This window comes from Anguilla rostrata, chromosome 16 (assembly GCF_018555375.3).
Source record: "Anguilla rostrata isolate EN2019 chromosome 16, ASM1855537v3, whole genome shotgun sequence".
Classification (NCBI taxonomy): Eukaryota; Metazoa; Chordata; class Actinopteri; order Anguilliformes; family Anguillidae; genus Anguilla; species Anguilla rostrata.
This window is the reverse complement of record NC_057948.1, coordinates 32,794,113-32,821,865: the sequence shown is the minus strand read 5'-3', so window position 1 is coordinate 32,821,865 and position 27,753 is coordinate 32,794,113. Positions and strand designations below refer to the sequence as shown.

The 27,753-nt window shown below is 48.6% G+C and overlaps 1 protein-coding gene across 3 annotated transcripts; it reads left to right on the top strand.

The window, feature by feature from the left end:
- Window positions 1–290: 290 nt before the first annotated feature.
- LOC135241950 (ras-related protein R-Ras2-like) lies at window positions 291–26,614 on the top strand. Of its 3 annotated transcripts, none has more exons than XR_010326178.1 (7): window positions 291–753; window positions 19,296–19,383; window positions 21,130–21,232; window positions 21,842–21,950; window positions 23,735–23,853; window positions 24,335–25,130; window positions 25,304–26,614. XR_010326178.1 is itself a non-coding variant. In XM_064312754.1 (7 exons), the coding sequence occupies exons 2-7, from the start codon at window positions 652–654 to the stop codon at window positions 24,420–24,422; spliced, it is 609 nt and encodes a 202-aa protein (XP_064168824.1). In that variant the 5' UTR covers window positions 296–449; window positions 563–651; the 3' UTR covers window positions 24,423–26,614. The 3 variants fall into 3 exon arrangements, 2 of the variants coding, with proteins under 2 accessions (XP_064168824.1, XP_064168825.1); XM_064312754.1 differs by having other exon boundaries at window positions 296–449; window positions 563–753; window positions 24,335–26,614; XM_064312755.1 differs by lacking the exons at window positions 291–753; window positions 19,296–19,383 and adding an exon at window positions 20,096–20,202 and having other exon boundaries at window positions 24,335–26,614.
- Window positions 26,615–27,753: the final 1,139 nt, after the last annotated feature.

Genomic DNA, 27,753 nt, shown 5'->3' with positions numbered 1-27,753 from the left:
TATCACTGAGAGTATGAGAACATGTTGGCCTACCACATTGTCAGTATATTTAGGGCAAGGATCCTACACTCATCCGACACTTCAGTTTGAAAAAATCATATTTAGCTTAGTCTAGGCTATATCCTGTATTGAAGATAAACTGACACTCCTCGCAATTCCACTGTATTTCTCGTGTTGTCTATTTATGTGAATAAATGTCAGTGTATCAAAATACGAGATAGTAATCTTATTCTATGAACTGATTAGATTAACTCAGTTTTTATTCTGTAGTAATTGACGTGCTCTCTGATGCATATTCATAAAAGCGGCGAAACCTCGACAAGGTCCTCTAGCGCCGGCCATTTGTAATTACTGATCGCCGTGTCTGCTTCGCGTCCTGTTCACAGCGTTGCAGTTGGTGGCGTTTTCGCAGGAGGGCGTATGGACTAGGCAGACGTGCAAAGACTGCTGTGTGTACTTTTTTCTGAGACCGAGAAAATCCATTCCGCGATACTGATTCTGTACGGATTGTAGCCTACTGTAACTAAAGAAGACACACGCGTGTTTTTTTTTTCTTCCGTAGCGTTGTTCGATTGAAGGCCTGTCATTCAGGGTAGTGGGCATCCGCTCACTTGGTGTAAGAACAGCGGCGAGTGCGGTCGTTTGTCCCCGATGGCTGGGTGGAAGGACGGCTCGGTGCAGGAGAAGTATCGACTGGTGGTGGTGGGAGGCGGCGGTGTCGGGAAGTCAGCGTTAACTATCCAATTCATCCAGGTCAGTAAGCACTCGCAGGCGAATGTGTGGGAATCCAGGAGAGGGGTGTAGCTCACGCTGGGAGAGGGGGGCTTCATAAACGGAGCATTGGGTGAAATCTGAATGGTGGCCTCTAGGCCCCTGTTTCTGAGACTTGCTTTATGAAACACGAAGATTTATTTTGGGGAGCACACAGCAACAAAAGTTTTGGTCCATGGTGTGGGCTTGTGCGAAGTCGCTCACCTTTAAATATCGTTCAGTTTCGAAGTCGAGCACAGCGTAGACTACGCGATCGCAGGGGTTGCCTATGTGTGTGACATAAGATTTAAAGATTTAACTAGATTCCTTTGCCTTTTTCTGAAGTGTTAATTCACTAGCTTGTGCTCTGGTTTTCACGTGATTGCCGTTTGTTCTCCAGCTCTGCTCACTCGTGTATAGGCAGTTAGGGGTTTCAAAGCCGACAGATCAGCGCATGTTCCTAAAGCGAGAACGACGCGAAACAACCCTCTTAAATTCCCATTCTAAAAAAAAAAAGAGTTTATGCAAATTATGTGCGATTATGGAAGGAAGACCTACTAGTTGCATTTGTCATTAACATTTTCAACAAGTGTGTCGTGTTTTTGTAACTTCTAGACAGGGAGACGTGGAGATTTTTTTTATTTACCTTGACATAAAACATTTGCCTTAGGGTCTGGCGATTCTTGTGTAAACAGTTGTTAAAGCGAAACCTTAGACCTACAAGTGCCTTTTGTTCTAGTGCATTGTCTATTCATGTGGAGAAGGATACAATATAACTAGTACACAAGTCGGGAAATCGTAGTGTTATGAAATGTTACATTTCAAATGCGCAGTTATAGAGCTGCCTAATGTGACCTTTACCGGCAAAAAAAGTTTTTCTCTTCTAAATCACTCTCTACAGTCGAAAATATTTTAAGGGTCAGTTTATATTTAGTCGCGACATCAATTCCGTTGTTAACTCTGTCATTTTATAGGCTTCTGCGTTTTTTGTAAATCACAAGTTAAGGAGTGCCACACCCACATAATATCAGTGGCGTTAAGCTCATACAATACTGTACGCTCGTGTGCCAAAACATATTGGTAAAAATACAAATTGCCTTTGACTAATATTATAATAATGTAGTCTATTATGAGGCAGGCTTTAACTTGCTTATGAACAATATTTCATTTAAATGAATCCGTGCAATCGCCATTAATGTGTCTTTCTTCTTGAATTTGAAATTGGAACGAATTGAAATACATGTAGTTCTGCGGCCGTGACCTTTGTATAGTAACACGAATAGCCTACTTAGGGGTTGGAGATTGAAGTAGGGCACGAAGGGACATTCGTGGTTTTGCAAGAACAATTCCACTTGTTTCTGCATCAAGCAGCTGCGCTTTAAAAACAGCTGTTGGGGAAACAGCCTTTCCCCAGTTGTCATACTGTAGGCTACTTTGCCGCAGACGCGTATTACGGCAGATAGCCACTTGTATCAGCTTTCGCAGACCCACTTATGGAAACAGTTTGTTTAATGAGTCCCCTTTCCCCCTCTTCAATGGCAGTTAAAGGAGACAAATGGTTTCTTTCATCTTTAATGGAGGGATCTGGGTCTCTTTCCATCTCGAACGTGGCAGAGAAACGGCAAATTGCGTCACGTGCCAGTAGTATAACGGCTGCCGCGGTTCTCCAAACCACGTTTCCTAATAGGGTTTTGCTAAAGCCCATTAAATCTATACCGTTTATGTTAGCTGTGAAGGATTACTGAGCCACGCTCGGCCCTTACAACCCTTCGCAAGCCGATCGTTTGCCTGCAGACGCGCAGCATAAAAGATTTGGCAGTCCACAGTACATGTTGCGCTAGCCAACATGTCTTTAATTTTCATCTTGTTGATGGTTATTGTATGGGCATCCGTCAGAATACACAGAAATGTGCTGTTGTTGTATTGGAGTTACAAACTGACGAATAGTCGCCGTATAACTACACATTATTCAGATGTCCCATCATGCGAGAGTATATGCTGGACAGGCATTAGCGATGGATCTGGTAGCAGATGCGTTGTTTATCTGTGTACTTGTCCTCACCTGACTGATGATATTTCTTTGACCGGTAATGCGTTGAACTGCAGTTGGCACGTGCAGTTCTGTCTGTGAACTGGTTATGGCTGAGTGTTCGAACGGACGCTTTCCACAATTGAGCTGAGGGGCTGAGTTGGCTTGTTCCTTCGCAGTGTCCCTCCTCGCTGATAAATAGCTATACTACTCGCGTCTGCCGTGTGCAACGACCCAAAAATCAGGTCCCGTCACATAAATGAATCTGTGCCAGTCGGTCACTTGTAAAACACTTTGCTGGCTTTCTAAGAGCCCCGAGTCAACTGCATTTCCACCGGGTGGCGTGGCTTGTAAGAGAGGGGTCAGGAGATTGTGAAGAGTTGGCACTACCTTTTTTTTGGGGGGGGAGGGGGGGGGTAATTTGGTGTGGGGTAGCTCTTCAGCCGTTTCCTCTGTGAATTCACAGCCTCACCCAACAAGGGGCAGAGTGAATAATGGGCCGTTGCTCATAAGGTTTAACTTTGACCATACTGAGCTGCTGAAACCCCGCACTGTCTCATCTCAGGCAGTATGTTCCTCCTCCCCAGCTCAGCTACCTTTTATTTATTTATTTATTTATTTATTTATTTATTTATTTTAGTTGATACAACATACATGTCAGCTGCAGTTTAGGCCTCCGAAGTGTTGAATTCCCACAGTGTCCTGTCGTGGATTTCGTTTTCCACCGTTTGACCGTGTCATGTTCCGTTGTGAACGGGATCCTGCTTCTGTAAGAGGAGAGGCCTCATCTCTCTCCAGATGTTTCCAGATCTTTCTGCCCTAGCATGAGTCGCACAGCTGCCTGTTGCATGGTTTTTCCCACTCGAGGCCATGTGTTTTTTAAAGGGGCGGGGGGGGTGGGGGTGGGGTGGGGGGGGGGGGAGGTTGGGGGGGGGTGAGGGGAGGGAAGGGGCGCATCTGAGTCTTGTTTGGATAATGACCGTGAAACTGCCAGAATTTTGTTCTTTGGAAAAAGGAAGTGGGTTCAGAGTGGTGATTATTCTCTCTGGGCCTCTTTCTGTGTGTACGGGAAAAATACTGGCGCTAGTTTCACTCTCTTGGTCAGTGTTTTTTTTTTTTTTTCACCCCTGTGTTTTTTAGGGAGGGAGAGGCGTGGGGGGGGGCTCTGTGTGGCTGTCAGTTTATGGAAATAATTTAGTATCACCGTGTTATTCCCCCCCCCCCCCTTTCTTTGCATATCTGTGTTGTTAATGTGAAACCCCTGTAATATTTATATTTTCATTTTTATTTTAAATGAACTGTGTGCGCTAACTCTGGGCTGCACGTCATTATGAAAGTTACCTAACCGAGTCGGTGTGGGTAAGAGGTTACCCTATTGAGCAGTCGGTCAGGCCACTTAACCCCAGGATGTACTGAGAGAGCTTTGCAGCTTGGTATTGGAAACTGCACGCACACACGCTTATGGGCTGAACCTATTTATTGTGATATGCACCATTTTGGCTGTATGGATAATGTACCACAGTGATGCATATTGTCATGAGGAATAACACACTTCCGAATAGCAGAAATGAATGTTAGTGTTTGCAAAGGAAAGGTCTAAACTAAATGTAAAATCCTCTTTGATTCTGGTCTTTTTTTTCGTAATACTGGAACCACCAAGATTAAACCCCCAGAGAGGACAGCCATTTTGGCTCCGCAGTACAGACGCACTGCGGAGACTACGGCTGCTTCCCAAATCCCCATCGGACTAGAATGGTGACTTCACCGTGATGTGAGAACTCTGGGTCATTAACATGAGGGTCAGTGACACAGAGGGTCCCGCTTGCATTGACTCAGCAGTGTTCGAGGTAATGCGATTGGCTGGCACGTAATGACATTGCAGGTCCGGGTGATGTGATTGGCTGGCGTGAGTGACTCAGCAGGTTCGAGGAAGTGTGACGACATGGCTGTGACTCGTCCGATAGCGACTGGGCAACGTGCTGCTGATTCAACCTGGGATGGGGGAGGCCAAGAAAATCCAAACAGAAAAACAGAACCTGTAGGTCAGAGCTTTTGACCCGTTTTCCAGGAATGATGGAAAATGTGTTTGTCATTCATCAGCTGGGGACTAATCGATATTAATCTCTGTGAGTACAATGGCTCCATGGAGGTTTTTTTTTTTTTTCTTGTGCTGGGTCTGCTTGTTCACACTGTTATGGGAAGCTGAGGTGTTTTTATTGCTGTGCTCAGCTGTCAGATTCATGTGCCTGCAGACGGATGAATCCTGTTGCGGACACTTCATCTTTTTTTTATTTTATTGTTTTTTTAACCTTTTCCTGGTCGGAGTTCTACTTCCTTCCTACAGTCTCTCCCTGTGGCTGGAGCTTGAGTTTGTCTATAAAACGCGCTCCTACGTCTAGTATGTCTAGTACTTTATGTGTAATACGCTAACCATTTGGACAAAAGCAAGAGTCCAGCCAATTGCTGACTGAATTTTACAAAGAAAACATTTATTTTCACCAGTGTTCCAAACAAAACATCTTCTGTCATGTGATTGAACATGATGGTTAGTAACGTTACATTGAAGACTTCTAGGGATATGGGCCATCATCAAAAAGAGTTAAAGCTTTCCATATATACATGTTAAAGCAGATTAGATCTGAGCAGGCATTGTGTGGGTTCAGTTAGTCTGGAGGGAAAAAATTATGGAACTCAAAATTACACGAACCCCCACCCCCCCTGCATTTCCAGAACCAATGTGATTAGAAATAGGAATAGACCCAAGACCACACTGTCCAGGTTGGGAATGTTTAATCTGTTTTTGGCGAGAGAGTTTAACATGCTTTATTTGGCTTATTCATACATCACACATTGTGCCAGCACCACTGATATACCAGACAAACAATGCCATTTCTATTTTAGTGTAATCTTTTCTTGGAAGAGAACATGGCCATTCAACACATTTTTAACTGTGCCTGTAAAGAGGGGAAAACAGTCCTGCTATCTATGCGCAAACTACCCTTGCTGATATTCATGCATGGGCAATACAGTAAAAACAAAAAAAAGCTTCATTGTCCAGGGTAGTTTAAAAACAGGATAGCTTTGTTCTTCAGATATAAGCGATAAGACAGGTGTGCGTTCAGGTGTTGGGGTGGATGGGTCACCTGTCCCGCTGACTGAGTGTGTAACTGGATTGGAGCTGCATGTCAGGTGGGCCGTGGGGTGTGTGTGGAGGGGGGGGGGGGTGTGGGTTGGTGGGGGGGGGGGGGGTGGCAGCAGTGTCAACACCTGTAGATTTCCCACAGTGCTGGTGCTCTGACAGAATGTTCCGGGCAACTTCGCCGAGCCTAAACACATAACAGCCCTTTCCGAGCTTCCTTCCAGCAGTCAAAACAGCAGGACCGGCTCTCCACCTGCGACCTTTCTGCAAGGTTTACTCCCACTGAAAAAAAAATGATTCTGACTCTTCTGGTTCTGTCCTTTCTTAGCGGAATATGAGAGCGTTTTTTTGGCGTTCTTCCGCACTTTGGCTCAGTCCCGAGGAGCTCGTTGTGTTTGTGCTCAGAGCGTCATTAACAAAAAATAAATAAATGAGACGGGTCATTTCCTTTCTTCGCCGCTCATCCCTTAAGCACAATTTAATGGCAAATCCATGATTGCTCTTTGTGTTTTCCATATTCCGGTGTCCTGCAGTGATTGGCCGATGTGGTATGGATGATGTATGGCAGGTCAGCCGTAGTTAAAGGTGTTTAGCCTCACGGGGTCGTGTGCATTAAGCTGATGGTATGATAACGGTTGTGGTCATGCTGTGAAAGACCGCTCTCTGCCCTGCAGTGGAAAATGAATCTGATATGGGGAGAAGTAACAGGCCTTGATGGGTTTTCCACATTTTGAAAAGCACACGGGATCATGGTGATTGGAGTCCTGCTTGGTGTAGCTGTCAGTGCTGATGTGCTGACAGACTGTGCAGTTGTCATCCGGTGTAATCGTTTGCATTACATCAGAACTCTCAATTACTCAGCTGTAGCTGAGGTGTCGCATTTACGGATGAGGAAGAAGACTCTTGCACCCGTCCACCTGTCAGTACTGCATACAGGCAGCTGAGCCCTGGTCACAACCACAGATTCTGTATGACACCCAGATGCTCTGCCCCATGTGCAGTCCCTTTACTCTAGACTTACTGATTTGATACATTATGGGACAGGACCAAGGGCAATATTGTGACCTTCTTTTTGCCCTAATATAGCAATGTGAAACTCCAACAGTGTTATCAACCAGAGCCTCCTGTCGCTAAGAAACAGGGAGGACAGAAGGGAACGCAGGAGCCGAGTATCCGGTGTGAAATATCTATGGTGGAACACAGAAGGGGTGGAATGTGCAGTCTAGGCGGGTGCATGATGGGACTGCTGGATGATCGCAGGTGGAGTGTCTGGCGGTTTGATGTGTAGTTGTTCGGCTGTCATGGTGATGTGCGTTTCCGGAGTCATCCATGCCCGTCAGTGTGTGGCATACCCTGTCTGTCAATCAGTCTTGCCAAGGCTGACATGGTAAAAGTGCCCTGATAAAATATGCAGAATAAGGAGGTGCACAGAGGGCTGTTTGACTTCCTTTAGTGACTTCATACCTGGGTGTATGTTTTCTCCCTAGAAAGGATGGGTTGATTTAAAAAAAAAAAAAAAAAAAACATTTTTTAAATTTATATGTACTTTTACATTTCTGAGCATTGTCTTCACTGGATTTATGAGTGGCTGTTTAAAATAAAATGTTTTCTTCTTAATTGTGTGAAATCAAAATACATTGTTTTTCATTTGTGACATGTAAGTATATAGTATAGTAAGGTATACGTAATGAATTATGACAGTGGTACAGTTAAATGCAGAAGTTTTGAGACCGTGACACAGTTTTTGTTGTTTTGGCTAGGTACTCCAGCATTCATTGGGTACGAAATAAAACCCTGAATGTGAGTTCAAAGCTCAGCCTGTCAGCTTTACTTTGAGGGTTTTTACGTCCATATTTGGTGGTCCGTGTAGTAATTACAGCCCTCTGTTATACATGGATCATATTCGTTGTTTCAGTCCAAATCCAATGTGCTGGAGTACTGAGCCAAAAGCAACAAAAAAACTTGTGCCACCGTCCGAATGCTTCTGCACTGACCGGTATGTGTGTGGTGCCAGTGCGCAGTATCTTCAGGAAAAGCTTTATGATGGGGGGGGGGGTGGGTGTCACTTATTTCCCTGCCCTGGAAACAAGTGAATTACCCATAATGAATCAGTTAGGCACGCAGGCACGCAGGCACGCAGGCACGCAGGCACACACGCACGCGCGCCAAAAACAGCCCTGCTGTATTTCTCCTCCGGTTTTTCCCTCTTTCTTCAGCGGGTAACGGAATGGTAGCGGTTAATTAAAGCGGTGACATAAGCGCCGGTACGAAGCGCACTTTTCCCCCCACGGGCACTATAAATAAGCACCTGCAGATTTATTATTACACCCCCGGTGGGTCGCGTGTTCTCGCCTCGCACGCTGAGTGTAGCGCACGGCCTCGGCGGTGAGAGGTCTTATTATTATACCGGTTTCACCGGCGGCCGTCCTCTCTGCACGAGTCGTGCGTTTTTACAGGCTAACCAGGTGATTAAAAATACCCAGCTAGGCCGAAGCATGCTCATCAATAAGAATTCTTCTCAATGAGAATAGTGTAATCATGTCTTAGGGGGCGACATAGCTCAGGAGGTAAGACCGATTGTCTGGCAGTCGGAGGGTTGCCGGTTCAAACCCCGCCCTGGGCGTGTCGAAGTGTCCTTGAGCAAGACACCTAACCCCTAACTGCTCTGGCGAATGAGAGGCATCAATTGTAAAAGCGCTTTGGATAAAAGCGCTATATAAATGCAGTCCATTTACCATTTACCATGTCTTGTACGTGGTAATCTTTGACGTTCATCTCAGACCAGGAGCTGACTTCTTGGAAACATGTTAGCCCTGTTGTCTCAAATCTGAATTAAAGTTTTTTTTTTCATGCATGTGCAGGTGTCATGCATATAAAATGTCCGATGCTGAAGTCACTGGCCAGAGGTAATGGCGTATGGTCACCACTGCTCTCCTGTTAACACTGAAAAACTCGACTGCATAATTAGCAAGTTCGGCAGTTGGCTTCGGACTTCCTGTGGCGCTGTGTTTGGCGGGGTTTTGGCACGTTGCTCCGGCGACACGCAGCGCTCTGTGCTGAGCCGTCACCCCCCCTCCTCTCACCCTGACGTGTCACGTTCGTGTCACCAGAGCGTGTTTTTTTCCTCGATCGAAACGGGCGCGCCAGGCGAGAGCGTGAGTCTTGTGCGGCGGGACCTTTCGACGCCCCGCGCAGGCTGGAGTAAAAACTGAGTGAAAGAGGTGCAGGTGTGTTGACGTTGCGCGCGCGGTGGACGGCCTGCTTTGGAATCGCACGCTCGGCGCTTCAGACGGCTTCGTGCTTCTCTCGAGGCGCCCTGTTTATAGACGCCGTGCGTCTCTGACGTCTCTGCTGCTCAAAAAAAGACTTCGGCACCTCTTGTTCATATGTAAACCACACGCGCACAAACACACACGCGCGCAAAAAAAGAAAGTAGGCCAGCTTTCACGTCAAGAGTGAAAATGTCAGTGTGGAGCCACGCGAGGGGCCTTTTGAAAGAATGAGGTTCAGAAATGTCGGTGTGCGGAAAAATGTTTTCTGGTTTTATTTTTTTTAGTTTGTTTTATTTATTTATTTTTAGCTGTTGCTCCCAAACAAGGGGCTCAGCCTGGGGCCTTAGGAAAGAGGCGGGGGGGGGGGGGGTTCTTTTTATTTTCCCGTCAGAGAGGAGCATGTCCTTGCGTTCAGATAATCACTTCCTGTCGGAGAAGAGCATGTTGTCGCGTTCAGATAATAACTTCCTGTCGGAGAAGAGCATGTCCTTGTGTTCAGATAATCACTTCCTGTCGGAGAAGAGCATGTCGCCGTGTTCAGATAACTTCCTGTCGGAGAAGAGCATGTCCTTGTGTTCAGATAATCACTTCCTGTCGGAGAAGAGCATGTCGCCGTGTTCAGATAACTTCCTGTCGTAGAAGAGCATGTCCTTGCGTTCAGATAATCACTTCCTGTCGGAGAAGAGCATGTCCTTGCGTTCAGATAATCCCTTCCTGTCGGAGAAGAGCATGTCGTCGCGTTCAGATAATCACTTCCTGTCGGGAGAAGAGCATGTCGTCGCGTTCAGATAATAACTTTCTGTCAGAGAAGAGCATGTCACCACATTCAGATAATCACTTCCTGTCGGAGAAGATCATGTCACCACATTCAGATTATCACTTCCTGTCAGAGAAGAGCATGTCACCACATTCAGATAATCACTTCCTGTCAGAGAAGATCATGTCACCACATTCAGATAATCACTTCCTGTCAGAGAAGATCATGCCACCACATTCAGATAATCACTTCCTGTCGGAGAAGATCATGTCGCCGCGTTCAGATAATCACTTCCTGGAGGAGAGGAGCTTATCGCTGCAGGAATACTGACTCAGCAATGGACACTGTCTGTATTTTTGGTTATCTGCTTACTGTTATCATAGATGACTACTTGAAATTGTCTACTGAAAGACATACATTTTATCATGAATCCAGGAATGCCTTACAAAAAATTAAAATAAAATACTGATTTTACCTTTTTCACAATCTCCGCAAACAGTAAAATGGTATAAATAAACAGTAAGTTCTGACGCACAAATGAAAGCAGTCACACACATTAAGCTATGCAAAACGCTTATGCAAAACAGGCGCAAGTTTCAGTTTTTAAAGAATGGATTTGTGATTTGAAATCACTAAGAGGAATTAAATGGTTCCAGCTCAAAGGGGTGTAATAATTAAAAGCAATTTTACCTAACTCTGAATTGGGTCTGAGTACAGTAAGAAATTAATTCATCATAAGACCAAAGGTTGGACTTATTTTGTGAACCTGTTAAAAGAATCTGCAGAGATTGACTGGAAGTTTGCCAATAAGGGTTTTTTTTTTAGATTAAAATGTGCCAGTGTAACCATCTGCACTTTTTTTTCTATACGAAGTTAGGAGAGTGCCCTTGAAAAATAACCTGCCTTGGTTTTCCCAGAATTTTAAACCGGTTAAAGATTGTACGGTTCAACTTGCAGGGAAATGACTCTTGGAGATTCTTAATGGCGTGAGACAAGGAGACGGCACAGGGGTCATCTGCATACGTGGATACTGGCATTTCTTTCTGCAATATTACGGAATAAATGGTCAGCAAAACTGGGCTGGGTCTGCAGAAGGTGCTTTGGTTGCGTGGTCCTGCTATAGTCTAATCCTGTGAGAATCGGCGCATTCCTGCTGAGTTCAGTATAAACCAAAGGGCTGAGAGCAGACCTGAGGGATTCCATGCTGCCAAGTTGTGTTTACAGCATGTCTATTTTACTGTATTTGATTTAAATTTAAAAAAAAAACTTACGAGCACTTAACAGAAGGAATAAACACTTGACTGAGGTAGTTTGTGAGTTTTCTGCGGTAGGGCTAAGCCCGCACACGCGGCTGAGCGGGAAGGCTACGCTAGCTCACGCGGCTGAGCGGGAATGGCTACGCTAGCTCACGCGGCTGAGCAGTAAGGCTACGCTAGCTCATGCGGCTGAGCAGTAAGGCTACGCTAGCTCACGCGGCTGAGCGGGAAGGCTACGCTAGCTCACGCAGCTGAGCAGTAAGGCTACGCTAGCTCACGCGGCTAAGCGGTAAGTAGCTCACGCGCTAGCTACTCGCTAGCTAGCGGTGAGCAGAAGGCTACGCTAGCTCACGCGGCTGAGCGGGAAGGCTACGCTAGCTCACGCGGCTGAGCAGTAAGGCTACGCTAGCTCACGCGGCTGAGCAGTAAGGCTACGCTAGCTCACGCGGCTGAGCGGGAAGGCTACGCTAGCTCACGCGGCTGAGCAGTAAGGCTACGCTAGCTCACGCGGCTGAGCGGTAAGGCTACGCTAGCTCACGCGGCTGAGCGGGAAGGCTACGCTAGCTCACGCGGCTGATCACCTTTGCTGTCAGTTTGTGTGAGACGATGAGGTCCGTGTTTATCATCATATTTTTAAAGGAGCTGAATTTAGCCAATAGGTGTGTGCCAGTGCCTGCCATTGGTGCACTGCAGTGGTGGCTAGGCCCTTATGCCATTGTGGTATTGGAGGGTCTTTGCCGAAGCTCTGAATTGTTTGGGATGGGAATCTGTCCTGTCTGATCAGCAGCCTGTATGGCTTTGTGTGAAAACAGGGCTGACCTCAGATGGCCTCTGCTATGGAGCTGGCACTTTGTGTATGTGGAGGTTTTAAGTGGTTAATCTAAATTAAATGCTTCTTTGTGTAACGCTGCTGACTGCCGAAGGGCAAGTTTACCTTCATAGGCATGAGCAAGCATATTGATTTTCTGTGTGTGTGTGTGTGTTAGCTTGTAAGTATTTCTATTTTTGAGTGCGCGAGTGCCTGCATGTACAGTATGCGTATACAGCATCCTACTCATGCACTGCGCATGCTTCTCCTCAGAGTGCATTCAGCACATGCTGTTCACACGAGGCCCATCGCGCACACAGCCTTGTGAGCGCCGGCAGAGAGGATTGTGGGAAGGCGGTCGTGTGACCGTTTTACGGTCCCCTCTGTGCAGCCTCCTGCTGCCGCTGCTGCTGCGGCTCAGTCCACAGAGAGATGAGTCAGACCGCTCCGAGAGTGGTGATTCATCTACACAGCCCTGCTGGTGATGTTCCAGGGCTATCTGTCATCGTTTGTTCGGGCCTTTCTGTGGTCTACAGCACCTGTTCATCCATTATATTATCAGTTATGCAATCACACAGTTTATTCTTTTAATTCGTAAGGGGACTGCCTCCCACGCAGTCAAGAGTCAGAATCATAATCAGTTTGAGCAGGAGACATGACGGAAAGGGGAAAGTTGTGCAGCTGTGCATTGTGGGACAGGCCTCTTCCCGCCCCCATGGGAGGGGCGGAGTCTGTGAGCATGCCTCGGCTGCCAGTCACAGGTCTGGGATGTCCGCCCCCTTGCTGTTTTGCGGTTGGGGGGGGGGGGGGGTTGGTGGCTTGGTTTGGGACAGCTGATCCTGTTTGGGTTCATTAGAGAGGCACACCTGTTGTGAGAATAGTGCAGGCAGGCAACAGGTGAGGAAGTACAGCTGGGTGGTTTCTCCAGTTCTGCTTAGAGCTGGGGAAGGGGGGTGTGGCATTGGTTCCTTCATAAAAGATTTCTGTGTGTGTGCGTGCGTGTGTGTGTACATGTGCATATGTGTGTGTGTGCGCGTATACGCGGGCTCATGCGCGTGTGTGATTTTTTTGGTGAGCTGAGCCATCAGTTCCTGAGCATGGGTGTGCCCAGTCTCTGTGTGTAGTGTACTGTGATTGGTCCTGTCTCTGTGTGTAGTGTACTGTGATTGGCTAAAAAGCGCTGATCTGATCTCCCACCTGCCTAGGGGGGGAACTCCCATATGTTTCCAGATGCCACATGTCTTGCCCAAAGGACTGTATTACCCACGGACTCCCTGCTCCAGCATGCTTATTCAGCTTGCTCTTAAGACCAACGTTTTGCTTAATTCCTGCAATCTGCTTGAATGCTTACAGAGTCATAGATCAGAACCATTTGGTCTGGGTACATGGGCCCCCAGCAGACCACAGTCACACTACAGCGTGTTTGGGGGTTTCATTATCGCGCGTGCGTCTTGTCTGTTCCACCTCCATCTTTGCTGTGACCTCGTGGCACCTCCTGCGTGGCCGTGCGTGAGATTTCGCAGGGCTCAGTGCCGCGAGGGCCTATCAGAGTGATGCGCTGCTTCGTTTTATTAAGTACACATTTCTTCTTCTTCTTCTCTCACCAGAGCTGTTGTCTGAGGTTCCTCTCTTACTAACCACAGGAAGTCTGACCAATTTCCAGATATATCCTCTTAATTTTCAGATTCGCTTTCCACGGTGGTGGGGAAGTGATATCTGGCCTGTTCCCCTGTATTGTCTGGTAAGCCACGTTTTGTGTTGTGTTTACTGGAACTGCTCTGAGCCTAATGAGCCTTTAGAAAAGAGAGTCCATTTTCACACGCGAAGTGAGAGGAGCTCACACCTGTCTGCGCTGCAGCAACAAGCATTTAAATGATGAGTCGATGGTTTTAACTTCATTTTGACGAGTCATGTTTGGTAAACTCAGTTTTCACCCACAAACTGTGAATGATTTGGGCAGCGCTCACAGAGCGTTGTTTTGTGTCGAGCTGGCTGTGGCTGTGGTCTGTTCGTTAGCGCGCTGCTAGGCTACGCTGCGCACATGCTACCGTACCCCTGCATAATGCTGCGCTGCGCCGCACTGCTGTGGTTTTAATGTTGTGCAGCTGGCTGCAGGTTTGATGTTTCATTCCCAGGTGGGGCACTGCAGTTACACCATCGAGCATCGCTGAACATACGGCTCTTTAAACAGACGCACTCGCATGCACGCGCACACACACACACACACACACACACACACACAGACATGCACACACAAACACACACGCATACACACAGACATGTACTCACACACACACCAGCCGCACACACACACAGATGCACTCGCACACACCAGATAAACACACACACAAATACACCAGATGCACACATGCACACACACACACACCAGCCGCACACACACACAGATGCACTCGCACACACCAGATAAACACACACACAAATACACCAGATGCACACACGCACACACACACACCAGATGCGCGCACACACACGCATGCTCACACACAAAAACATACACACACACACTCTCACAATCTCTCCCAAAGATACACATTACTCACAGTCTCATACACTGAGCAGCCTTCTCCAGGCAAATTTCAGGGGTCACATGGTCCCCTCAGACCATAGGGGCTGAGTGCTCCATGCAGAGGGTGTGGGGGCGGAGTCTGTTCAGCCATTCCCTTTGTGACCCGGGGAGACCTCCCACACGGTCGGGGCCTGAAGGTCAGGTACGTCAGCAGGACGGGCGCTTTGAGTCTTTCCATCTCTGCCCCCCCCTGGACGCTGTCCCCGAGGGGCTTCAAACGGACGAGGGTCGCGCACGTGGAGCAGTCTTTAACTCTGCAATCGAAAAAGCTTTACCGCCCCTCCACCCCTTCCCCCCCAACAGCACGCTGTGGTGGTGCCACACAAAGGCATGAGACAAACAGACGAAAACTTACCGGCCACAGGCCGACCAACACTCACCAGCCACAGACCAACCGAAACTCACCAGCCACAGGCCAACCAAAGCTCTGTCGCCACGGAGACCAACACTCACCCGTTTGCATCAACCATCCTCTCTCAGCCCTGTAACACTTTACCCTCAAAGCCCGAGTCTCCATTTTGGCCACACTTTTAATACATGTCACACCCGTTGAAGGTTTTTTGCAGGGTTATGCAGATTTATGTCTGGGAGGACGAGGGGGGGGGGCAGGGACAAAGAGAGAGGAAGGGAGAGTGAGTGAGAGAGAGAGAGAGAGAGAGAGAGCTTTAGCTCTGTCATCACTGCATCATACACGCCTGTTGATTCTTGTCGTCCTGCTGACAGTGAGCTGTAAAGCTGTTATGTTTGTGGTGCCCCTGTGACACACTATGAGGTGTTTTGGACTCGGTGCAAAAGAGGGTAGGGTGGTTGTTGGGGGGATGTCGTTGGGAAATTGAATTATGTGTTGGCGCAGTTTTGGCGACTTGTTTCTGGCCCGCTGTGGGTCATTGGGCAGGGCTCCGTTTTTGGAGAGGGGCCAGGCCATTGATTGGCTGCTGGGCAGCAGGCCATTCTGTGGGGTGGGGGGGGGAGGGGGGTTGGGGCGGAGTCAGAGATTCAATCAGGGCTCCCTCCTCTGCCACCCCAGGCCCTCAGAGACTTAGCGATCTGAGTGTTGCTCTTGCTGTCGTCCGGGTAACTGGTAACGGTGGCTGTGTAAACCGCACCCTACACGCCATCTTAAGTGGCTGCCGTGGTGATTTATGGAGTACTACCAAAGGCACCAGCGGTTTACATTCATAAATACTCAATGCTCACTAACCATTGGCTTTGACTCACCGTCCATATAGCCCTGGTCACATTGTAGTATAGGCAGTAATATAGGATTAGGATGGTAATGTTGGAGTAGGATAGTAATATAGAGGCAGGGTTGTAATATAGGATTAGGATGGTAATATTGGAGTAGGATATTAATACAGAGGCAGGGTAGTAATACAGGATTAGGATGGTAATATTGTAGTAGGATAGTAATTTAGCAGAAGGATAGTGATATAGAGGTAGGGCTGTAAATGCTGGTGTTGTTACCTTTCACATAGAAACCGCAGAGGAACTCCACTTATCAAGCTCCACCAAATACGCTGGTAATAGGAAACAGGACACCAATGGTGATTGGTAGATACCATATCTCTGTGCTTCCTGGATACTGCCGGGGACCTTGGCAAGTATCCACCATGATTGGTGGTGCTCCTGGTTGTTTATGCTGTGACTCCACCCCTGTCTTAGTCTATGTCCTCTGGTCCTGGCCTGGGACCGGAGAGAGAGAGTGGCATTTTGAGGGGGTACTCTAGGGTGGTATTTTGTGGGGTACTCTAGGGTGGTATTTTGTGGGGTACTCTGGGGTGGAATTGTGTGGGGTACTCTGGGGTGGCATTTTGAGGGGGTACTCTAGGGTGGTATTTTGGGGGTACGGTGTCTTAGGTTGGGGTATTTGTGGGGGTATCTGGGTGGATTTTTGGGGGTACTCTGGGTGGATTTTTAGGGTACTTGGGGTGGCATTTGGGGGGTACTCTGGGTGGCATTGTGTGGGAGGTACTCTGGTGGTGGGGATCGTGGTGGGGTGCATTTTGTACTCTGGGGTGGTATGTTCTGGTGGTGGGGGTACTCTGGATGGCAGTGGCTCTGGGCAGGAGATGCTCATCTGCCTTAACAGACACGCCTGGCCGTGCCGGTGAGCTCAGTGGCGAGGTCATCTGCGTTCGGACGGTACGGCGACATCACCGACTGCGGCTCGGTCCCTTCCCAGAAGCCCCCGCTCCTTCCACGCAGCGCGGGCGATGTTGAGAAATACTGTCAGGCTGATTCCCGGTCGCAGTCCCCTTGAGCTGGTTAGTCATGCCCCTGAGCTGTGGCAGAGGTAGATGTTCCGTGTTGGAGGCAGCGGTTCGAACTTCGCACGATGGATCCAGTAAATGCAAGTCACTGTGGGCATCGTCATAACGCAGCGTCTTGAAATGCATGTGCTTGTGGTCTGATCTGCGGTGCCCCCGAGTTGCTGTCTCAGGCCTGATTGAGATGTGATTGTTCTCCTACGACTCGTCCCCGTTTTCTCTCAGTTTTTCTGGTCTTTGATCAAGTACGGATTGTGGGAAATTGGATTTGTGCAGTTTGGGTTTATTTTAATCTCTCGGTAGATTTTTGAATTCTGTTTGGGGGGGGGGGGGGGGGACGTGTACCCCAGAGGTTTCTCGGACAGATTGTTTTGGAGGGGATCCAAGAGGATTATGAAAAAGTGAGTCCGAGCAAATTAAATTCCCAAAGTGAAGCATGGGACAGTGTTTTGGGACAGTGCTTTTTTGTGTGGACTTGTATCCACCCCCACAGAACCAAAGCCAGCTAGCCAAAATACTTTAATTTAGGTTTCCCCTGACTGTACCTGCCAATGACCTGCTTAACTTTGGACCGCTGTCAAGCATCGGATTGCATGTTACCAGCAAGTTGAGGTAATTAACCACTTAGGGGATTTCTAAGAAGTTGGATTTATCTTATTGTGAACTGTTCATTTGTGCTGTTTACATACATCTGGTTGAAACTGTTCTGTTTGTGGACTCATACAGTGCCTAAGGAATGATATAATCAGTCTCAGATCTGAAAGATAAATGTGTGGATGCATTCATTTCAAGGAAGTGGGTACATGATTGGTGTGTGAATTTTATTGCACGCCTACGTTCACGCTTGTTTTCCCTTTTGAAAGCGACAGATGTGCAGCAGAAAGTGCAAATGTGCTAGCTTGTGTTTGTTGTGCTGAGCTCTAGACCGTTTATAAATGGTGATAGCAAAGCATTCAGCCCCAGTCCATGTTCAGGCTCTCTCAGTGCTCTGAGAGTGAACATAGGGAAGTGGTTGGGAGAAAAAGAGTGGATTCAATGGGCGGGGTGTAGGGATGCAGCAAAGTCTGTGGTTCCAAAGAGGGTGGGGTGAGAATATCCCCTCTGTGACATCATAATTGCCTGGACTAGCTGCCCTGTGTGTAGGTGGAGCTTGCTTCCTTCCTCTCTGTGACATCATAATTGCCTTGCAAGCCTGACTGGACAGCTGCCCTGTGTTAGGGTGGAGCTTCCTTCCTCCTTACTGTGACATCATGATTACCCCGAAGGCTTGGCTTGGCTGGACTGGCTGTGGCTGGCTGCCCTGTGTGTGTGTGGGTGGAGCTTCCTTCCTCAGGCTGGCTGCAATTCAGTTTGTGGGAGGAGCCTCCTGCCTCCTGCCTCTAAGAGCCTTTCCTACATTTACATTCACATGTTAGACCTTTAGCTGACACTGTTGTCCAGAGCAACTTTCAAAGGGTGCAAACCGAGAAAAGGCCTAGTTTTTTAAATCACCAGCATCAGATTAATGAGAAGTGCAAGAGTCGGGGCATAACAGTCCCCCAATAGGTAATTTTTTTTTTGGGGGGGGGGCAGGGGTGGAGGTTAGGGGTGGGGGGAGGATGTGGAATTTTGGGTACATAGAGGCCACCGAAAAGCCGACAGGTTGTCAGAAGCTTCTGTGCGTATGTGAAATATCTTCTATCGCACGCAAAAAACCATGAGCCAATCGAAAGCGTGCGCTGAAACTGAAAGCGCTGAGTAAGGGCGAAGACCCGCCCACCCGGCGACGGCCCTTCGGAGTGAACACCGCCGGCTCGCGGCAGGCCTGCTTTCTGACTGCGCTGCTGTCACGCTTCATTTAACGCGTCCCGTCCGCTGCTCTTCCTGGCTTTGCCACGCTCCGTTTACGCTGTTTAAAGTGCCCTGGGGTTCTCTCCTCGGTCCACGTCCCCCAGCGCTGGGTGCTGGGGGGGGGGGGGGAACTGGGGGCACTGGGAGGGCTCATGGAGGTGTTGTGTTTTTGCTTGCGGTTTTGGTCAGCAAATTTGTCTGTGCTGTAAATGTGTCATAGCCCAGTGCTGTGCAATGTGCATTTTTTTCCCCTTTTCTCTTGAATTTTGAAAGTGTTGTATGTGTTGAGTGTGTGTGTTTTGTGAGAGTGTGTGTGTATGTGTTTAGTGTGTGTGTGTGTGTGTGTTTTGTGAGAGTGGGTGTGTATGTGTTGAGTGTGTGTGTGCATGTGGTGTGTCTGCGGTTTAGTAATAAGTGTACCCACTGAGGTGCTAAAGATGAGCCCAGGCTTATTTAGCGAATTAGCACTCCCCGTAGCCTACATCTGCTTTAACAAGTGCACCTTTCACCAGTGTATCTGTCACGGGTGTGGTCTGCAGCCCATGTGAACGGGCCGGATTGTTGCTGTCCTTGACTTTCTGTTTTCTTTTGTCTCGCCAGTCTTACTTCGTCACCGACTACGACCCCACGATCGAGGACTCGTACACAAAGCAGTGTGTGATCGACGAGAGAGCCGCTCGCCTGGACAGTGAGTCCCCCAGACGCTCTTCTGTGTGGCAGGGAGAGCTGCTCAGTGTGATAGATGTGATAGATGTGAGCCGCTCGCCTGGACAGTGAGTCCCCCAGACGCTCTTCGGTGTGGCAGGGAGAGCTGCAGTGGAGCTCAGTGTGATAGATGTGATAGATGTGAGCCGCTCGCCTGGACAGTGAGTCCCCCAGACGCTCTTCGGTGTGGCAGGGAGAGCAGCAGTGGAGCTCAGTGTGATAGATGTGATAGATGTGAGCCGCTAGCCTGGACAGTGAGTCCCCCAGACGCTCTTCTGTGTGGCAGGGAGAGCTGCTCAGTGTGATAGATGTGATAGATGTGAGCCGCTCGCCTGGACAGTGAGTCCCCCAGACGCTCTTCTGTGTGGCAGGGAGAGCTGCAGTGGAGCTCAGTGTGATAGATGTGATAGATGTGAGCCGCTCGCCTGGACAGTGAGTCCCCAGACGCTCTTCTGTGTGGCAGGGAGAGCTGCAGTAGAGCTCAGTGTGATAGATGTGATAGATGTGAGCCGCTCGCCTGGACAGTGAGTCCCCAGACGCTCTTCTGTGTGGCAGGGAGAGCTGCAGTAGAGCTCAGTGTGATAGATGTGATAGATGTGAGCCGCTCGCCTGGACAGTGAGTCCCCCAGACGCTCTTCTGTGTGGCAGGGAGAGCTGCAGTGGAGCTCAGTGTGATAGATGTGATAGATGTGAGCCGCTCGCCTGGACAGTGAGTCCCCCAGACGCTCTTCTGTGTGGCAGGGAGAGCTGCAGTGGAGCTCAGTGTGATAGATGTGATAGATGTGAGCCGCTCGCCTGGACAGTGAGTCCCCAGACGCTCTTCTGTGTGGCAGGGAGAGCTGCAGTGGAGCTCAGTGTGATAGATGTGTGGCTGCTGGACTGAAGCTCAGTGGATTGATGCTGAAATGCCCGCCGTGTTTCTCACATGATTGTCCAGTGAGAAATGAATGAATTTACGTTCATTTCCTGATTGAAATGGATCTGACTCCACATCTGGTGGCAGTGCTCGAAAGGATGTGCATTTTGGCTGGTCAGGGCTCAGGGCTGCTCTGTGCGTGATTATTCTGGACTGTGTTAGATCCAGGCTGGTCTGTGAGTGATTATTCTAGCCTGTGTTAAGTCAGGGCTGCTCTGTGAGTGATTATGATGTCCTGTATTAGGTCAGGGCTGCTCTGTGATTGATTATTCTGGACTGTGTTAGGTCAGGGAAAATGCACTTCTTGTACGTCGCTTTGGATAAAAGCGTCTGCCAAATGAATGTAATGTAAGGTCAGGGCTTCTCTGAGAGTGATTATTCTGTCCTGTTTTATGTCAGGGCTGCTCTGTGAGTGTCTATTGTGGCCTGTGTTAAGTCAGGGCTGCTCTGTGAGTGATTCTTCTGGCCTGTGTTCAGTCTGGGCTGCTCTGTGAGTGATTATTGTGGCCTGTATTAAGTCAGGGCTGCTCTGTGAGTGATTATTCTGGCCTGTATTAAGTCAGGGCTGCTCTGTGAGTGATTATTCTGGCCTGTATTAAGTCAGGGCTGCTCTGTGTGTGATTATAATGTCCTGTATTAGGTCAGGGCTGCTCTGTGAGTGATTATTCTGGCCTGTGTTTGGCCAAGGGCTGCTCTGTGAGTGATTATTCTGTCCTGTGTTAGGTCAGGGCTGCTCTGTGAGTGATTATTATTTCCTGTATTAGGTCAGTGCTGCTCTGTGAGTGATTATTGTGGTCTTGCCTTGTTTGTCAGTTCTGGACACAGCGGGACAGGAAGAGTTCGGAGCCATGAGAGAACAATATATGAGGACGGGGGAGGGCTTCCTTCTGGTCTTCTCCGTCACCGACAGAGGAAGGTGAGCATGCGCCGCCCCCCCGCACTCTCGCTCACACCCCCCCCCCCCCTCACCCCCCTCTACAGTACACAGTACACCCCCACCCACCCAAATCCTTCCCCTTCCCGTACCTCATGTGGATGCTGTGGGCTGCAAGTGAAAGTGAAGTGGTCTCCTTTTCAGCACTGCTGTCCGTTTGTGTGCCTGATATGTGTGTGTGTGTGAGAGAGAGAGAAAGAGAGAGAGTGAGCAAAACACACACACACACACTCGCACACTCCCATGCTCTCACACACACACACATTCTCTCTCTCTCTCACACACACACACATATACTCACTCGCAAACTCCCATGCTCACGCACACATACACGCACACTCTCTCTCTCTCTCTCTCTCTCTCACACGTACACACACACACCCTCGGTCAGACAGGAAAGGCCTGTCCCAGCACCTCATGAGGTCATGGCTGTGTAGTCTGTTCTGCCGTGTGTGTTTAACATGGGAGGTGATGACCGGATTTTCCAGATTAATTTGTTACTGATGCTGGATCGGCAGCATCTTATTAAAGACGCTAGCCCGTCGCACGCTAACCTTTCTACGCCTCGCGCTCTCCGCTCTCTCTCTGCAGTTTCGAAGAAATCTACAAGTTCCAGAGGCAGATCCTTCGGGTGAAGGACCGAGATGAGTTTCCCATGATCCTCGTGGGCAACAAGGCGGACCTGGAGCTGCAGAGGCAGGTGGGTTTCGCGGCCGACGATTGGCCGTCCTGCAGCACAGGACCTCTGACCGTTAACAGAGAGAGACTTCCTGTGCATGCCCCTCCCTCATTATACATTCAGCCAGTCAGCACGCCCGCTTACCCAGGACAGCTTACAAATGCATTTCACATGGCTAGTCCTGGAAAATATGTAATCCTTGGTCAAACATTTACTAGACTTGTACCTCACTCAATCTAAAGTCAGGCACATAGTTGTGTTCTACAGCCTATATACTGTATTAGACCCTGTCCAATGGGTTATGCGTAGAGACCCCTGTCCTATAGGATACGGGTAAAGACCCCCTGTCTTATAGGATATGGGTTGAGACCCCCATCCTATAGGATACGGGTGAAGACCTCTGTCCTATAGGATACGGGTTGAAACCCTTGTGCTATAGCGTATGGGTTGAGACCCCTGTCCTATAGGTTATGGGTAGAGACCCCTGTCCTGTAGGATATAGGTTGAGACCCCCCTGTCCTGTAGGTTCAGCTGTTTTTTTTTCTCAGAACAGGAAAACTCCCCCCAAATTGAGTGATTCAGTACATTGTGAAGAAAAGGGTGTAGGTGGGAGTTTTTTAAGTTTCCATTTGTTAATCTGAAACTGGGCAGCTGTTAGGCCTGCAAGTGTAAGGTCTCTCTCCCTCCAGGGAGTGGGTGGTAGTAACGGAATGTCTGCTTGCTCTGCCAATGCAGCGCAGTTGACGGCGGCTCTAGACTGCCGCCTTGTGGCCAATGAGAGTTCCGTCAGCCGGGCCGAGCGGCCGCTATAAACGCTGTGAGATCACCGTGTTTTTTAGTCCCTTATAAGGAGACTGCTGCGTTCGCTGCCGGTCATTTTAGCCGGACTGCTCACGAATCCGCCACGGTGGAGCCGTTAAAGTAATGGCCGGTCTGACGAGCGGTTACCTGACTCTTATTGACTTTGTCTGGTGACATCACGGGGCGGTGAGTACACAGTGACCCGCGCGGTATCGTCCATTGGGTTATGCTCAGTCAAATCAATCCTATCGACCCGCGTTTAGCCTGTCTCTGAAGCAGGATTTTTTTTTTCTATCTCTCTCACGGTTCATTACCTCAGCTGCGTTTATCTGGCGGACGTCAATCGACATCGATCACCGAAAAAGGTTACTTCGGCGACAGAACCGGCGCCGCACAGAACGTCCTAGAAATACCGCCGAACGCAAACGTGCCCTCGCTGTTTTGACGGAAGCTGTGTGTTGAGAGCTGGGTTAGCGGGACGCTAGCCAACATGTGCAGTAAAAATGCATTTTTTTTTACTGTATGCCTGATAACTGAGTTTAACTGAGTCAAGGCTCATCCTGGGTGACAGTGGGGGGGGGTAGGAGTGGGGGGGGTGGGCCGTGGGCATGGAGTGTCGACGCTTCCAACGCTCTGGCGTAGGCCATGTGGTGAGCGTCGCCTGACCATCCATACTGGCCAGTGCTGGTCTTGCTTGTTTGTTTTCACTTAAAAATCAGAAAACGGTTCAGACCCAAGGAGCCCAGCTAACGTGAGGTAACTGTGCGATCAGCCGTTTCAGTTGATCGGTGAAAACCTGCAGACCCTGCAGCTCTCCAGGACCGGGGTTGGGGACCCCCAGTCCCATTCTTACAGATATGAGATCTCATAAACTGCAGTACATTTTCTGGCAGGCAGAGGGCAGGCTGTTGCCGGTACTGCGCCTAGCGCGGAGGGAAAAGCAGCAGCAGCAGCGTGCCAGGTTTGGGCTGCCAGTTCTCAGGGCTGCGATCTCTTCTCTGCAGGTGACCCAGGAGGAGGGCCAGCAGCTCGCCAGACAGCTCAAAGTCACCTACATGGAGGCTTCTGCCAAGATCCGCATGAACGTGGACCAGGCCTTCCAGGAGCTGGTCAGAGTAATAAGGTGAGTGATGAAGAGGAGGAGAGATGCTCTGCTGGTTTTTTTTTTTTTTGCTTGTTTTTTACATTACATTACATTACATTACAGGCATTTAGCAGACGCTCTTATCCAGAGCGACTTACATTGCATCCGTTTATACAGCTGGATATATACTGGAGCAATGCCAGTTTAAGTACCTTTGGTCAAGGGTACAACGGCAGTGTCCTACCGGGGACACTGCCTGTGACCTTTAGGTTACAAGACCAACTCCTTAACCGTTATACTGCACTGCCGTTTTTTTAAGTGCTGAAGCCAAGCATGTGCTCTCCTCCAAAGCAGACGCCCTCTCTCGCGTGTGTTTAATGTGCCACTCCACCATTTACCTGCTACCGAGGGGAGGGGGGGGGCAAAAAAAGATGAAAATGCCTGAAACAGGAAGTGCTGACCGCGGAGTGTTTCCTCAGCAAGTCGTAGAGTTCCGTCTGAGCGCTCTCTGTCGTTCCAGAAAGTTCCAGGAGCAGGAGTGCCCGCCGTCACCGGAGCCCACGCGCAGGGACCAGGACAAGAGCGGCTGCCACTGCGTGATCGTCTGAGTGGCCCCGCCCACTTTCCCACCACGCCCGCCCCGGCTGCTGTCACCGGGCCCCGCCCCCTCCCCCCCCTTGCCTTCTGACGTCCATCCCGTTGGTGGACCGGCGCTGCCTTCTACACCTGAGTGATTTTTCGGCTGAAGGCTCGAGGCGTGTGACAGCCTTACCTGGGGATCCCTGCCGAGGCCACGCCCACCGAGGCACCTGAAACTGAAACTCCGGGAACACACACACACACACACACACACACGCACGCACACGCACACACACACACACTTGGAGAAATCCAAACATACGAGACTTACAAACGGAAGCCCCTCCCAACACTAAAAGCTGCTTAAATGGTTACGGGATTTCAGTTTTTGTACCTGGAAGGACCTTTTCTTGTCTCAGAGAGACAGTTGTACTTTGTGACAAGATGGCGACAACAAACACGTTGATTTAAAAAAAAAAAGAAAAAAAAAAAACGAAACAATTTTTAGCTACATGACTTTTGCGCCTTACGGAGGGGGGGAGTTGTGATGGGACGTCCCATATGTTGTGCCATATCCTTTTCTGACATTGGTGTGCTAATCGTCTACTGTACATAAGTAAAGATTTGCTGTGATTTTAAAAGCGCCTTTCCGATGAAGTCCATTCTGTGGGAATGCAGTGTTGTTGAGGGTGTGAAGGCCTGGCGATGGGCCTGCCTCACTGGCATTTACACCAGTGGTCTCCAACCCTGGTCCTGGAGAGCTACAGGGTCTGCTGGTTTTTGTTTTCACCTTAAAGTCAGTACCCAATTGAGATCCAAGACACCAGGTGAGTCGATTTAAATGTGTAATCAACTGCTCTAATTGATTCATGAAGTGCAGAGTCACTATGAAATCCAGCAGACCCTGTAGCTCTCCAGGACCAGGGTTGGAGACCACTGATATACACGCTCGCTGTGTGCTTGTGGGGCAGCCAGAAAGAGATGCCAAATTTAGGGTTGTGCAGGGTTTGGTACAGTAGCTTCATCTTGGGTGACTGATGAAGCATTGGATGCACCGCGGTCTAAACTCCGGTCTGATTATCTTTCCCGTGATTGCAGGTCATTGGCAGCAGGTCGGTCTAATGTAACGTAGTAATGTGGCCTCACGTCGAACTCTGTTGTCTTAACGTCGTACCTCTGTCTGTCTCAACTTCTGTTGCTGCTCAGGTTGACCAATGCTACTAAAATGCAACAGAAAGCCGCTAGTTCAGGCACTAATCGACCCTTTTGGTTTCACTCTCGGACCCCCCCCCCCCGTGACTGTGGTGGGGGGGCATGTGTGCCTCCTTCAGACCTTAATATTTTAAACAATGCTTCTTGTTGTGTTATCTGTTTTTAAAAAAATATTTTTAAAGCATTATTTTCTTGGTTGGAAAGTTCTGTAGGCACTTGTAATGCTGAAATGTGAAACAGATTAATGCTACAGTATATAGCTTTGTTTGGATAACTCGGAGTCTTTATTCCTTTAAAGGCAGTCAGTCTAGTCACTGTTTGCTCTGTATGAAGGCCAGTGCTGTCAGACTGCAGTCCTGGAGTGCTGCAATGTCTGCTGGTTTTTTGGTGAGTCCACATGCCTTGTTTTCCAGTCCTAATTTGGTTGCTTTTTGAAAGGAAACCACAAAAATCTGTGGACACTGTGGCCCTCCAGGACGAGTTAAACCTGCAGGCACTGTGGGCCTTCAGGACTGGAGTTAAACCTGCCAACACAGCGCCCCCTCCTGGACTAGAGATTACCTGCAAGCACTGTGGGCCTCCAGGGCTGGCATTATACCTGCCAACACAGCGCCCCCTCCTGGAATGGATGTAAGCCTGCAGGCACTGTGGACCTCCTGGGCTGAAGTTTGAGAAGCCTGGTGTAGTCCACTGGTTCTTGGCTCTTCTCACATAACCCTCCTCATCTTCTTTGGCTCCGCTGCTGACCTCAAAAGCTCAATCCAGTCTAGAAGTGGGCGGGACTTGAGTTTGGGTCATCACTATGTCACTCACCTTAGCACACAACCCACCTGAATTTCATTCAGTGGATTGCATCACTGTTAACTGATTTCACCATTTTGTTGGTCCTTTTTTGATCTGAGTAATAAATATAATTAATATTTTAGTTTTGTTTTTTGTTTTAATGTTCTAAAAGGAAAAACTATGAAAATGATCCATTGATTGAGATTATTAAATGTTTTTGTTGATATATGCCTTTATGTTATTTCCTTATAAAGATTAGTTTAGAAGTACTTTATATGTTTGTTAGCCAATGTGCTCTCTTAGCATAGCTGTCTTTGAAGACAAGTATTTCATTCTGTTTTTCTAAACTGAAGAGATTATAGTCCTGGTCTCTGGTGCAGGTAATTTCCTTCCTTCTATGCCAGTCTGGAACTCTCTATCCCAGCATCCCCTGCCTTTCCCACAATGCAGTGCTCCCACTGTTTGTCAGCCTGACTGATTCTGCAGTCTGTTCCATGCCTGCAGTAACATGGTTGATACCGATTTGTGAGGGTATGTGTACTTAGGTATCTTTGCTTGTGCTTTGTTTGTGTCTGTATGTGTATGTGAATCTTTTGCTTTGTATGTGTGTCTGTGTTTGTGTGTGTGTGTGTGTGTGTCTGTCTCTGTATGTGCCTGCATCTGTGTGTGTGTGTGTGTGTGTGTGTGTGTCTGTGCCTGCATCTGTTAGTGTGTATGTGTGTATGTGCGAGTGTGCGTGTGTATGTAGGAGTATGTGTGTCTATGTGCTCATTCAAAAGTCCTCACAATTCCCCTATCTCACGGCTCATGCACCTCAGACGCACGCTGGATTTCTGTTTTACAATCATTACAAGTGCGACATCTGTCTCCGCACGAGAGACTCCCGTTTCAGATTCCACATGCACACCCATCCTTCCCCCTGATGGCTTACGGCGCTGCATTAATAAACCAACATACTTGTTTAAACCACTGGAATCAATTACCCATGCATTTCTGTATGCAGCTCATTTATTTGCTAGTGATTTTTAGATTAGGGGTTTTGGCTTGCCAGCTGTAATTTGTCTCCAGTTTTTTTTATTTTTTATTTTTTTTTGATGTTTCCCTACTGATCTCAGATCAGCAGTAAAACGGGAGAACACTACTGGCACGTACCCAGTGATGTCATTCTGACCTCCGAGCTTCGTGGTGACGTCACAGTAGGCACTGTTGCTCGGGAAACGTCCGCAATTTAAACCTGCTTTTGCCAGACGTGCCCCAACCGTCACCCCATTTTCAAAGACACATGAGGTCCTCCTCTTCCGGCAATACGTGCTTGCTGAGATTTTATTTGCTTAATTTAATGGCTGAGCCATAGCTGTTTAGTAG